The sequence below is a fragment of the Terrapene carolina genome, unplaced genomic scaffold (genome assembly GCF_002925995.2).
Source record: "Terrapene carolina triunguis isolate 2854851 unplaced genomic scaffold, T_m_triunguis-2.0 Scaffold228, whole genome shotgun sequence".
In the NCBI taxonomy this organism is placed as follows: Eukaryota; Metazoa; Chordata; order Testudines; family Emydidae; genus Terrapene; species Terrapene triunguis.
In genome coordinates, this window is record NW_020664579.1 from 2,146,270 (window position 1) to 2,159,721 (window position 13,452).

General features: G+C 49.2%; 1 protein-coding gene across 2 annotated transcripts in view; it reads right to left on the reverse strand.

The window, feature by feature from the left end:
* Nucleotides 1-7,084: 7,084 nt before the first annotated feature.
* INTS9 (integrator complex subunit 9) overlaps nt 7,085-13,452 on the reverse strand; it is an 82,721-nt gene continuing 76,353 nt past the window's right edge. For both annotated transcript variants that reach the window (XM_024203525.2, XM_024203526.2), the window contains exons 15-17: nt 11,058-11,156; nt 9,222-9,359; nt 7,085-7,639 (exon numbers count right to left, since the gene is read on the reverse strand). In XM_024203525.2, coding sequence (XP_024059293.1) covers nt 7,463-7,639; nt 9,222-9,359; nt 11,058-11,156 — 414 coding nt within the window. In that variant the 3' untranslated portion in view covers nt 7,085-7,462. The remainder of the gene's footprint in view (nt 7,640-9,221; nt 9,360-11,057; nt 11,157-13,452) is intronic.

The window sequence follows — 13,452 nt, forward strand, 5'->3', positions numbered from 1 at the left end:
GTGGGGTCTGGCAGTGGCAGCTCCGAAGCGTCCTTTACCTGCTTTGCATCCTCACGGCTGCTGGTGATTGCCCTTACTCCTCTCATCATGTAAAACAAATCAATAGAGTATTGCGGGGGAAAGAGGGTGAGAGACCGGCTCCGAGGAGTCTGGAGACATTTCAGTAATCTACGCATCTCGTCTGGATATTATGGAGTCTCTTGTCCCCGGCCTCCTCCCGCTTACTGTCGCAGCCGGTGCCTCCCACCCCATCCGGCCTCTGCCGAATCCTGTCTGCTGAGGTGTGCGATTAATGCTCGTTTTAAAAAAAAAGTGAATTTGTTTTGTGTTAATCGCATGTGTTAACTGCGATTAATTGACAGCCCTATTTATTGTTTCAGCTTAACCGGTGTGTTTGGATTAGCAGGTGTGGGAACTCCATTTAGGATAACAAGTCTGGTGCATGTATCATTTCCTTTGATGAAAGGACGGACTTCCTGTGAGCTTGCACTGTTCAGTAGTGTGCTGGACAGATTGCTGGAGGAACAAGGCTGGGACTAAGAATTTGCGAGTATGTAATTTGTCCTGAATGTAATGCATGAGTGACTGGTCAGCGTGCTCATGTAATTAACTGGGGGTGAATTTACATGCTGAAGGCTGTGTGAGCCGGCCAGGTGTGGCTGTTCTGACAGCAAAGCAGTGTAAAAGGCACCCCAGACGAGAGAGTTAAGGGGACGCCGCTGTTCAACGGTCCACGCTGTACCTTGGGAAATGTCACAGTGCGGGCCACTGCCCAAAGAATCCTAGACAACAGTTGACCTGCCCCTCTCCAGCCAGGACCGGCTCCAGTGGTTTTGCCGCCCCAAGCGGCGGGGGGAAAAAACAAAAACAAAAAAACCCGTGATCGGCGGCACTTCAGCGGCGGCTCTACCGCCACCGCTTCATTCTTTGGCGGCAATTTGGCGGCACGTCCTTCCCTCTGAGAGGGACAGAGGGACCCGCCGCCGAAGAGCCCGACCTGCCGCCCCTTTCCCTTGGCCGCCCCAAGCACCTGCTTGCTGAGCTGGTGCCTGGAGCCGGCCCTGACCAAACATATCGTGCAGGCTATTTATCCATAAAGCATAGCCTGAAGGGATCTACAGAAAGCTCGTAACTGGTCAAGAGTCATAATCATTGCCAGATGTATGTACAGGTAATGTGTAAGGATAGGAATAATGTATTTATATTGAAAGTCTGCTTTATGAACTTGGTGTAAACGTTAGTTGTCTGGGAATAATATGTCTTGGTGATGGCCCATTCAGGTAGGAGGGAGTTGTCACCCCTCCCTGTTTAGCAGGAGAAGTAATGCCAGGCTCAATTGTCCACTCTTGCTCCATGCCAAGACTATCAATGGAAAGCCATCAGAGACAACAATCAAAACAGCTTGGAGGGAATACAAGAGCATTACAACAGACAGGGATCACCCTGCCCTATGAATAATGACAAAAGACAGTTTCAATATAACACAGAATGGGGAGAGGCACTGTGCATCCTTTCACTGAGGAGACATCTCAGGGGAGCAGGGGTGTTCTCATGAAAAACCAGAGCCTGGTTCCTGTGAAGCCAACAGTTCTGCAACAGACTGCAATTTGGGGAGTAGGAGGGATAGGGGGTGGATCTGCTAGGGGAAGGGAGGCCTTGTTGAGAATAGACAGCTGTATGTTGCTACTTGATTGGGCCCAGTGGCTAACCGGGCCCTGAGCTGCATTAGCTGTGAATTCCACAGCTGCAGGCCCGTTCCAGGGAACGCTCTCCTGTGGGTGTCTGTCTGGGCGCTGTCATTCGGCGCAGCCCTGTGGACAACTGTGGTTTTTCCTTGAGTGTTCTGGTTCTGAGTGAGGCCTTCACAATTCATTCAGTGGCACCCTACATTGGTTATAGACAGGGCCGGCTCCAGGCACCAGCGCAGGAAGCAGGTGCTTGGGGCGGCACATCCGGGTCTTCAGCGGCAATTCGGCGGCGGGTCCCTCAGTCCCACTCGGAGGGAAGGACCGCCCGCCGAATTGCCGCCGAAGAACGAAGCGGCGCGGTAGAGCTGCCGCCGAATTGCCGCCGATCGCGGCTTTATCTTTTTTTTTTTCTTCTTCGCCACTTGGGGCAGCAAAAAAGCTGGAGCCGGCCCTGGTTATAGAGCTCCCTTAATGATGCTGCACCTTCCTGGATATTCACATTTTTCAACTCTGCCCTTACCTGCTCGTTATCAGTAACTACTTAATGAATCTTAATTACGTCTGTGATTGACTTAATGTTTCTTGGTACAGCCAGAGCTCAGAAGAGATCAGCCTTGCTGCTGTTTTTGAGTAGTCATTAATTTCGTATCCCCCCCCCCCCATCTGTGAAGGGATCTGTTTCCACTCAAGTATTTTACTTTCCCCACACAACTTTAGGAGCTCTTGATTCCCCCTGAAATTCTCGCTGCATTCTGCTTTTTCTACTTCGTTTGTAACACAGTCACTGCTGACTGTCTCTCTCTCTCAGGGCCTGGAGGGGAAGCAGGAGAACTCTCTGGCAGTACCGTGTACGAGTTAAGAAAAATGAAAGTGAATGAATTGGTCCGGCTGTTCTTTAAGGCTAAGATAAATGGAAAGCCACCATAATATTGTTCTACCCATCCATGATCATCTCCCTCATAAAGCCTGCTCAAGTGCAAAAAGCTCATTTAAACTTTTTATTCATTAGTTTCTGACCCAGTGGCCCATCTGATGGTTTGCACTGAAGGCTCTCTGGTGAGCGCAGGACCAGGGGAGTACTGGAAATGAATCGCTTGTGAGGTTGCAAGGTGCAGCCCTGCAAATTGGCTGTTTGAAAAGGATCCAGCGTGGAACAGTGGCTACGTTTGCGTTTCATTCTCAAGCGCTGCTTGGTAGAGACAGAACAGGAGCTGTCTGACGTGGCTCTGAAAAGTGGTGGTGGAGCCATTCGGGCCCATGCAACATGTCTGCATCCCACTAGCCTTTTCAGGGTGCCTAAGTGTTTCCAGTGACCGGCACAAGGTGCAGCGTAGACAGACCACCACACATGCTGCAACCAAGGCGAGGATTTTTCATCTTCTGGGAACTATAAACCAATTACCTGTGCTGTTAAAGTACCCACACACCCCCTCTTTCTGCCTCTTCTTTCTTTCTTTTTTTTGCTATTTAAAGTGATGGGGGGAGGGATAGCTCAGTGGTTTGAGCATTGGCCTGCTAAACCCACGGTTGTGAGTTCAATCCTTGAGGGGGCCACTTAGGGATCTGGGGTAAAAATCTGTCTGGGAATTGGTCCTGCTTTGAGCAGGGGGTTGGACTAGATGACCTCCTGAGGGCCCTTCCAACCCTGATATTCTATGAATCAGTAATGGCCAGAGTCACAAAGGTACCGTAATGTTGTCTAGGTGGGAGTTAAGTCCTGCCTGAGTGTGCTGGGCTGTTACTTGCACTGTTCCGATCATGCCTTTGACATCTATAAGCAACTGTTACAGCTGGTGGCAGAAGATGGCCAAAGCACTCTTGCCTGAGTAGTAATGTACTGGTCAGCAGTGGTGCCAATTATGGGAAGGAAGAACCCTCCACCCTCAAGGCTTTTGCACTGGCTCAATCAGCTGCAGAGCTGCGGGTGGGGGGGCATGGCCCAGCCACTTTTGAGCCGCTGTCCTGTACTAAATCAGTATGGCTGCCCGGAGCATTGCTCCGGCTGCGTGGTCACAATACCACTGACATTTGACCTGGCTGCCCCTCCGTACAGACCGTGTACACAGGGTCTTAACCCCTCTAATGTGGCTCTGGTGCCTGTCCTTCCAGCCAGATGGAAATGCAGCTGGGCCAGATGCGGCTGCAACCTGGCTCATGGGGAATCTGTTCTTCTATGGCAGAGTGCAGGGGAGTCTGCCAAGAACTCAGCTCCTGGCAGCACCAGCTCCTGCACTGTGTGGTAAGAGTGAGGGGCAACTCCCCGGCTGAGGAAGCTCTGGAGTCCCTGAGTGGGAAGAGGAGGGGAACTAGTGGGAACTGGAATGGGGGTCCCTTTTGAGGGGGACACACACACACACCAGCATTTGCCCCCCCCCCCCAAGAAATATCTGAATTGGTACCTTCTTGTCAACTGTTGGGAATGGACCACATCCACCCTATTGAATTGGCCTCGTTAGCACTGACCCCCCACTTGGTAAGGCAACTCTCATCTTTTCATGTGCTGTATATTTATACCTCCTTCCTGTATTTTCCATTCCATGCATCTGATGAAGTGGGCTGTAGCCCACGAAAGCTTATGCCCAAATAAACGTGTTAGTCTCTAAGGCAGTGGTCCCCAACCTTTTTCATCTGGTGAGCACCAGACGATGAGCCACGGAGGACCGTGGCGGCGGACGAGCATCTGCTGAAATGCCGCCAACAAGCAGCGTAATCCAGAGGCGTCGCAGCCGAAATGCCGCCGAAATTCGGCGGCATTTTGGCGGCTGCTTGTCCACCGGCCAGTACACGGGCACTGCGTTGGGGACCCCTGCTCTAAGGTGCCACAAGGACTCCTCGTTGTTTTTAAGAACACTTGGGAGTCTGAAGGGAAATTGAGCTCCATGGTGGATACAGCTGATTTCCCAATCCCTGGTCTACTTTAATAGCAGGCTCTTCTGTTTGGAGACATATGATGCAGTTTTCACGCCTTAAGCAAGGAGCCAGGGTGGGGGAGTGAGGGGGGGGAAGGATCCCTGGGACCTTGCAGGACAACATCGCCCACTCTGGGTCAGAGTCTGGAACTGCCCCCAGAGTTGTAGACTTTAAGGCCAGAAGTGTCCACGGGGATGGAGGCTGATGTTTTGCATAACGAAGGCCATACAATTTCCTCAAGCAGATGACTTGATTAGGGAACTATTTCCCCCCAGTCTGCAAGATTAGCCAGATCCCAGTCCTATGTTTCAGCAAACAAGACTTCCCTTCCCCTCATTATACAACAGGAGAAGGAGAACACCGTGAACCAACCCCACCTTGAATCCAAAGTGCTCAAAGCGCTTTACCAAAAGCTGGGTATCGTGATCCCCGAGTTGCAGGTGGTGAAATGGATGCACAAGAAAAGTCAAAGTAACTGAGCACCCAGAGCTCTAACTGAGGTCAGTGGGCGTTGCAAGTACCCAGACTCTGCTAATCAGCCCTCAGCTCACTTGGCAAGTGTGTGGAAGCATCAGGAATAGACCCTCTCCTTCCCCCCAGCATGCGCCCTACCCTACTAGCTCCTAAAATGGGGATTGGAGCCCAGTTCCGGAGCAAAGCATGACACGGCTGTAATTAAAGACACACTGAAGAATTTCACAGCACGCAGTGTCCATTCTAGTCAGTGAATTGACTTCCGCTTCTCCAGGGGCTGCCAGCACAACACTGAGCAGGATTTTTAAGATCTACGTCACCCAGCAAACCAATTTCCTTCACCGCTTGCACTTAGTCATGGTGACAGTAGGACCCAAAATAACATCCCCGTATTGCTAATTACTGCGCTCTGCTGTTGCTCCTGAAGTCCCAGGCGTTTCCTTGAGGGATTAAGTGGCAGGACCTTGATTTTAATTTCCTGATACTAAATCACTCACAGTATAGGCAGTGACAAGGGGAAACTAATATCTGGCTGGCCTGTCTGCTGGCTGGCAGTTGATTTGGGGACACTCCCGCAAGGCTGACTCAACAAGCACTAATGCAAAGTTTCAGCTTTGAGAATCCAGCTCCTTAAAGTCTCAGGTAAATTCTCCTGCTATTATCAATGCAAATTAGTGGCCTCAAACATAACACTGTGGACCTCGGGCTCAACCCTGGAGACAGTTTAGTTACCCAGATGACAGACATTTTCAAGGACTCACGTATTCCCCACACACTCTCCCTCCCTCCCTTTCCTCCCCGACTCCGATGAGTTTATCACACAGCCTTTGTGTGTTAAGAATAATCTTTTTGGAGATTTAATTACAAGGTGAAATATGTCCAATTCTTTTATCCCATTTTAGAGGGATGATAAAGAAGCAGAACTACTGCAAATGTTGTAAACTCTTATTAGGATTAATGTTACCGGAACCAGTTTTTATCACCTTAATAACACTATTTGTCACATGCCATGACATGCACTCAGCAAAGGTGTAGCTGCGGGAGCCTCTCCAGCCCATCAAACATGAATCTAAAGTGTAGAAAATGCAATTTGGAAGCTGCACTAGCATAAATAAATACTTTTTATTAGGGAGCTGCTCTTGTACTGCTTTAATCTCCTACAGGCCATAAAGTGAATGTATTTTCCAAGTGTACGTACATACGTACATGCACACAAAATGTGGCATGGACAAGCACGTGCTTTGACAAACCACAGAATCTGCCCCTGCTTTGGCATTCTTACTATGGTTTTTTGAACTCCAAATAACTACAAAAATCCCATTCGGAAACAATGGTGTGAAATTTGATAAACTGGCTGCTTTCAAACGTGGCACTATTAATTGAGTTTAGACCCCCACACGCAGGAGGGAAAAGTTCTATAAACCCTCATATGAATGGAATTGGTCACATGATTGTTAAAATTTCAGGCCAAGATTTCTGAAAATTAAGGCTCACGGGGGAGGTTTTGAGAAGGATCAAACAAGAGTTAAGCACAATGGGAGCGGAGTCCTAACTCCCTCTAAAGTTATGCTGTTAAGTCCATATTTAGGCACCCAAATAAGTACCTTGATGGTCAAAGGAGCTCAACTTCTCTGAACTACCAGCAACTTCAACATGAGCTGCTGGGGGCACTGACCTTTTAAGGGCAGAGGGGAAATCAGGGGACTTTTTTAAGGGCCTAACTTCAAACGCAAGAGACTAGTTTTAGGCATCCATCTTTAAAAAAAAAAAAAATTTGGCCTCAAGTGATGATAAATATCCCCCCGCCCCACCCCAGTGCGGGGAATGAAAACGTGACTGCAGCATGGTGCAAATGCAGAAAGGATCAGAAAATAAAACGGACTGGTTTTACTGGCCAATCAGAGCAAAAGGAAATAGACAGCACAGATGGTAAAAAGTAAATAACCTACACCCTTCCCCTCCCGCCCCCCATCCAGTAATGAGCGCCACATGGGCAGACTTCTGCAATGAGCTTTTTCAGGCAGACGATCAGGGTGTTAAGTGTAACCCAGGCCAGCTGTGTGTTTCTAGGTAGCATTTTCACCTGGGTGAAAACATACAGCATATGTTTTATTTTGCAATTCTTACCGAGGGGCTCTAAACCCAAATTTACAGCAAGGGAATTGGTTTGAAAGGTTGCAAAAAGTTGGTTAAAATTAATTATCTATAAAATACTCCCCCCTTTTCCTCACGCGGGAGACGTTTTCTGGCTCTTTATGAAATCAGAGAGGTGCTCTCTGCGTCTCCCCCAGGGGAAGCGGTTCCATTTTTCTCTGGAGTTTTGTCATCTCACAGGCCTGCTTTGCTCTCCTCGTTCAGGAGAGGCTGGCCGGATCTCCGTCGGGGAAGCGCTAGAATTTCTGAAGGAATTTGAGAACCAGGTCCCGCAACTTGACCCGGAGCGTTTCGTCGTTGTCGCAGATGATGTGCGTTGAATCCTCTTCTATCTGAATGAGGGTTTCTGCCTCTTGCAAGAGCACAATGTGTCCCTTTGCTGTGTCCTCCACCTTCACATCGCTGAAACCATGCTGCACATGGGGATTGGGGAGAAAGTACTCACATTTAGAATGAAATATTTGGGGGTGGGAGGGTTTAAGGGCCATAAAAGACACAGCTCTGCACTCAAACTCTTTAATACCTAGAAGAAGTGGGATTGAAAGCTACCGTAAGTAGCAAACTGCTTTGTAAGCATTAGTTATAAGCCTACTGAAATTTCTCTGATAAACACTGAGGCTGGGTCTACGCTGTGCACCTTACAGCGGCCCAGCTGTGCCACCTCCTGCTGACAAAATCAAACCACCTCCAAGAAGGGGCGGTAGCTTTGTTGGCAGGACAGCGTCTCCCACTGACAAAGCGCCGTCCACACCGGTGCTTTTAGTCAGTAAAACTTTTGTTGGTCAGGGAGTTTTTTTTCACACCCGACTGACAACAATTTTATCGATGAAAGCGCAGTGTAGCTATAGGCTTAGTATTATCCCCATTATATAGATGGGGAAACTGTGGTACAGGGAGGTTAAAGCCAAAATGTGCAGAAGTGACAACTCATTTTGGGTGCCCAACTGTAGACAGCTGGGGCTTGATCTTCAGCGGTGCTGAGGACATGTTGCTTCCTTGACTTCAAATGCAGTTGTGGGAGCTCAGCACCTCCAGCAGGGGGAATCAGGCCCTCTAGGTATCGCAAGACATCCTCCAAAAACAGAGGCACCCAAAGTTAATCGGCCCTTTTGAAACTTTTGGCTGAAGTGACTCGCTTCGGATCACACACCAGGTCAGCGGCAGGGGTAGGAATAAAACTCTGACTTCTAGTACTCTGTGCTAACCCCTAGACATTGCTCCCTTCCCTACCAGTACAGCTCTGTTCTGTTCTCACCCTAAACAACCTCTCCCCTCCTCCACCAGCTAAACACCTGGCTCTTTCAGGAGTGGAGCCAAGGAGGACATGAAGTGCTCCACCAATGCAGTAACTTTAATTGCTCCTTAGTCCATTTGATAGTTTTTTTCCCCTTCCACACCTCAGAAACCAGTGGATGATCTAGAACACGCATTGCGACGGAGAAAGAGGGAGGAAGGAAGGTTAATTTGCCGTGAGGCTTCCCGCATTATTTAAGGCTGTCCGTTTAAAGAGCACTGCGTTAGCGGGGATCCCTTCTGGAGCTACGTGACGCTACGCCGAAGTCCCATGGCTAGACACCATTACTGAGGTGTCCGGAGCACAAAGCCAGAGTTCAGAAACGTTTTACATTGTGGTGGGGGGCAAAGGTATTTGTACAGTGAGAGAAGAGCAAAACGAGACCCGACAGGCCATCCAGCCTCCCCACCCATGAGAGAGCAGGATGGCTCCTCGCAGTGGCATCCGGCAGTAATTTGTCCAACCTAGTTTTAAAATGACGGATAAAATGGGGCTTCCATCACTTTCCTTGGGAAGATACTTCATAGCCAGCAGAACCCCCACCCCCATATTCAGGGTATCTATTATCTTTTCACCCTGTTCAGTCTGTTTATATCCCTTTGGACCACCGTAGATAATCCCCTTTCCTGCTCTACACTGGCTTTCTGGGCTCTGGGAAAGTCCACTTGAACCTCCATGCTACAGGAAACATATGTTCTTACCTTCTCCAGGGTCTGTACAAACTGGTCCATGGGAATGGAGCCACTCAGCAACGGCTTTAAAGGTTTGCATTCGGGGGCGTCGTCACTCACCCGCTTTCTCTTCTTGCTGGCTGGGGGCTGTGCGGGTTTTGGAGGGGGCTAAAGGCAAGAATGCACAGGAACAGACCAGCTGAAAAGCTTATTACAGCGTTAGTAACCTGGGGTGCACGCACGTAAGAGGTGGTGGGGAGGGGCAGACGCTCTGCCCCTCACTGCTGAGAGGGGGTGTTGCAGCTCTGAAGGGAAGACAAGGAAGCTGACCCTGGATTCCCCTGCCCGTCATCACCGGCAGGCCAGGATCTTCAAAAGCAATTAGCAGGTTTGGGTGCCCATCTTGAGACACCTTAAAGGAGCGTGCTGAGCACTTGCTCTTGCAGATTCAGGCCTCACAGTTTAGCCCATTATTATTGATTTAGCACCTGTAACAGTCTCAGGGCTGTACAAGACAAAATGAGGCCGTGCCCACCCTGACGAACTCAGAAGTCACACACACAAGTCAGGCTGCACTGGCAAATCCCGAGCGAGGAACTAGTTGTTGGGGGTTCTGGGTGTTAACGGGGTCAGTAACTCGCTTCTCATTGACATCACAAAAGCCAACCTACAGGGAGGGATTTTGCATAGGCAGGCCCTGGAAAAGCATTCTCTGGAGCAGTTCAAAAGTTTGCCCAGGGAAGTACGCCGAGTCATGCTGGGAAGCTTCCGGCTCCTTCTCTGGAGGGGAGGAAGGGAGCAGAGCAGCCCAAATGCCACTGCCCCTTTCCCAGGAACGGAGGAGGAGGGAGCAGGGTAGCCCCTGAGCTGATCTTTTCTCAGGCTCGGAGGGGGGAGAAGAGCGGCCCACAAGCCCCAGCTCCTTTATGAGCAGGAGGAGCTCAGGAGGGCAGCAAAGGTTCTCTGCGAAGAGCTAGGCCTGGCTTTCATTGATTTAGACATTGCCTCCCTCTACAAAGCAGTGCTGTGGTAGCTGCAGAACTACTACTCTCGTAAGCCGGAATGGGGAAGGATTCTCTCCCCAGCTGACCATTGGAGAACCTCAGTTCACAGTCTAACCCAGGGGTCGGCAACCTTTCAGAAGTGATGTGCCGAGTCTTCATTTATTCACTCTGATTTAAGGTTTCGCGTGCCAGTAATACATGTTAACGTTTTTAGAAGGTTCTTTCTGTAAGTCTATAATATATAACTAAACTATTGTTGTATGTAAAGTAAATAAGGTTTTTAAAACGTTTAAGAAGCTTCATTTAAAATTAAATTCAAATGCAGAACCCCCCGGACTGGTGGCCAGGACCCAGGCAGTGTGAGTGCCACTGAAAATCAGCTTGCATGCTGCCTTCGGCACGCGTGCCATAGGTTGCCTACCCCTGGTCTAACCCCATGATCTGCCCCAGGAGAACAGAGCATTTCATTCGCTTAGGGGACTGGGGTCCCCCCTGCAGTGTTTTAAGGCTGTCTACCTTCTACTCCATGACCGTCCACGGTGAAAGACTGAATGATACCAATACTTGCACTAGGCACAGACACTAATGTGATTTGTGGCCTTTCCTTATGAATAATCCCTCTCCTCCTTTTATCTCAGCTGGGCGCACAGAGATTTAGAAGCAGCCCACTTTCAGTTCCACATCTGACTCATCTAGGAGTCCAGCCTCGCTCATGCGCACTAGGAGACAGCGTCTGACCACATCTGCTGCAGTGTGGGCACAGGTGCTAGTTGAAGGGGTTGCCACATGGGAAGAGCTGGGACCCAGATGCCAGGGCTGCCCTGTGTATGGAGAGTTTCCTCCAATCCCCATCATACCGTACCTGAAGCACATGCTTGTTGTCTTTAGTATGCAGCAGAGCAGAAACGGTTGCTAAGGAAATGCCAGGTTTAATCTCCAAGGGCACCAGTGAATCTGCAAGCTGAAGCAAACAAAGGATTTTGTTTAGCAAGTGATAATCTCTAAATTCCCACCAAGCCAGCTGCGATTTAAATTGGCAGCCTGATGTTTTTAACACCAACGAATGAACTGTAAACACAGACCAGGGAGCAGTGACAGAGCACTCCTCCTACCTGGCATCCCCCTTCCTCGTCTCTCTCTCTTTCCCTGTCTCAGTGCTATTGACTTTTGTATCGCTCTCAGAAGTGAGTTTTCGGTATCCAGGGGCAACTTTTATGAAATGGACAGTTAAAGAGACACCTAATTTTAAAAAGCATTAGCTACGTTACTGACACCTTTGATTATTAGCACTCCAAGTCTAATTTCCCATTGTTCGTGCTGTTTATTTACATCTTGGACACTACAAAAACAAAACAGAATCAATTTCACATTCAGGTTTTTAGTGTCTGGACGGCAAAGTATGGAGGGGAAGCTGAATTTGTTTGGCACCAGCTTGTTGAAGCTCACGTAAGTGCTTCTGCTGCTTTTTGTTTTCACTCAACCTCTAGATTTGGGTCTGAATTTCAGTCAACGGCAGCCCTTTTGAATACGCATTGCCCACTCGTTTTTGGAGGGAGGATGTGGCAGTAAATGCTCCATGGTCAGCATTGTGGATGCGGAGGTTTGCAGAAGGTGGGCAACTAGGAAGTGACATGGGGAGCAAATTTCAGTCACCCACTCTAGCCTCCCGCCGGCCTTTCTCTTTAGTCGCAGACTGTTAAACTTTCTCGTTCATGGTAAATAGCAATTTTTTAAATATAGATTCATAGATTCATAGATTCTAGGACTGGAAGGGACCTCGAGAGGTCATCGAGTCCAGTCCCCTGCCCTCATGGCAGGACCAAATACTGTCTAGACCATCCCTGATAGACATTTATCTAACCTACTCTTAAATATCTCCAGAGATGGAGATTCCACAACCTCCCTAGGCAATTTATTCCAGCATTTAACCACCCTGACAGTTAGGAACTTTTTCCTAATGTCCAACCTAGACCTCCCCCTTGCTGCAGTTTAAGCCCATTGCTTCTTGTTCTATCCTTAGAGGCTAAGGTGAACAAGTTTTCTCCCTCCTCCTTATGATCAACATGTGTCTGGCCCCAGGTGCAACTTTATAAAGCACCTACATATTGATATCCATATAAAACTTACTGTCACTGTATAAAGAGAGGTCCCCATGCCATCTAAAACTCCCTCCCCTCTCCCCCCCCAGTACGTCTCTGCAGGGGAACTCTGAGCAAACTGACAGGCCTTGCAGAGTGCGCAGGCAGACTCAGAACGTGCCAGACCAAGGTGGTTGGGGAAACCAATTCCTGAGTTGGGGGATTGGCCAGCAGCCTCTAAACATACAAATCCAGGACCCGTGAGCACAAGCATCTCGACTGTCACATGCTGGTGAGCCAGGCAGAGAAAAAGAGGTCAGAACTAAACACCTTGACCTGCACCAGTGAACTGGAAGCCAATGCCGTCCTTGGAGCACAGATATTATAGGGTCCCTGCCACAAACAGCATGAAGTGAATGAGTATTTCTATATTGCATCCGCTGACTTTTCCACTTAGTGTTCAAGGCCAGCCCCAGCAGAGGACACTGCAGTTATCCAATGTGGAGGTACCAAAGGCATGGATGGGAACTCCTGAATCTGATGGAAAAGGCTGCAAATCCTAGCCAGCCCAAGATGGCTAGTAGTGATCTCAGGATTCAGAAGCTGTTGGGACTCCAGATGGTGAAGAGAGGTAACAAAAGGTAAGCACAACCATGTTAGGAAGGGGCAGGGATCGACTTCACTATTTCCCCATAGTAGTAACCCCCATACCCCACGCGATATCACGTCAGCCGCCCGTGGACAGAACCTCCACTAGATTTCTCTCATCTGAGCCTAGTCCTCTGCTTGGCATCCATGACTGGGGCCAGATTTTGAGAAGGATTTAGCATCTAGGGTGCCGAGCTCCCTTGAAACTCCAGCCACTCATTTCCATGCCTACCTGGGAACAGAGCTTGTTAGAAAGTCGGGCCTCTATAGCTAAGCATCTCTGGTACACTGCTAGCAAGGGAACACAAGCGGTCTTGCCGCTGCCACACGCTGTTCACATGCATGAAAAACAGGAGGAGGAGCTCCATGCATTTCACAGAGATGGGGATTATTCCCAGTCCAGGCCCAGAGGGGTTAATCAATGCCTTGCTAGAGATCACACAGCAAGTCCATGGCAGAGTTTGGAATAAGAGCAGGGGACTGTCTTAAACCACTATACCATGCCACCTCCCCACAGTGCAAGGAGGTGGG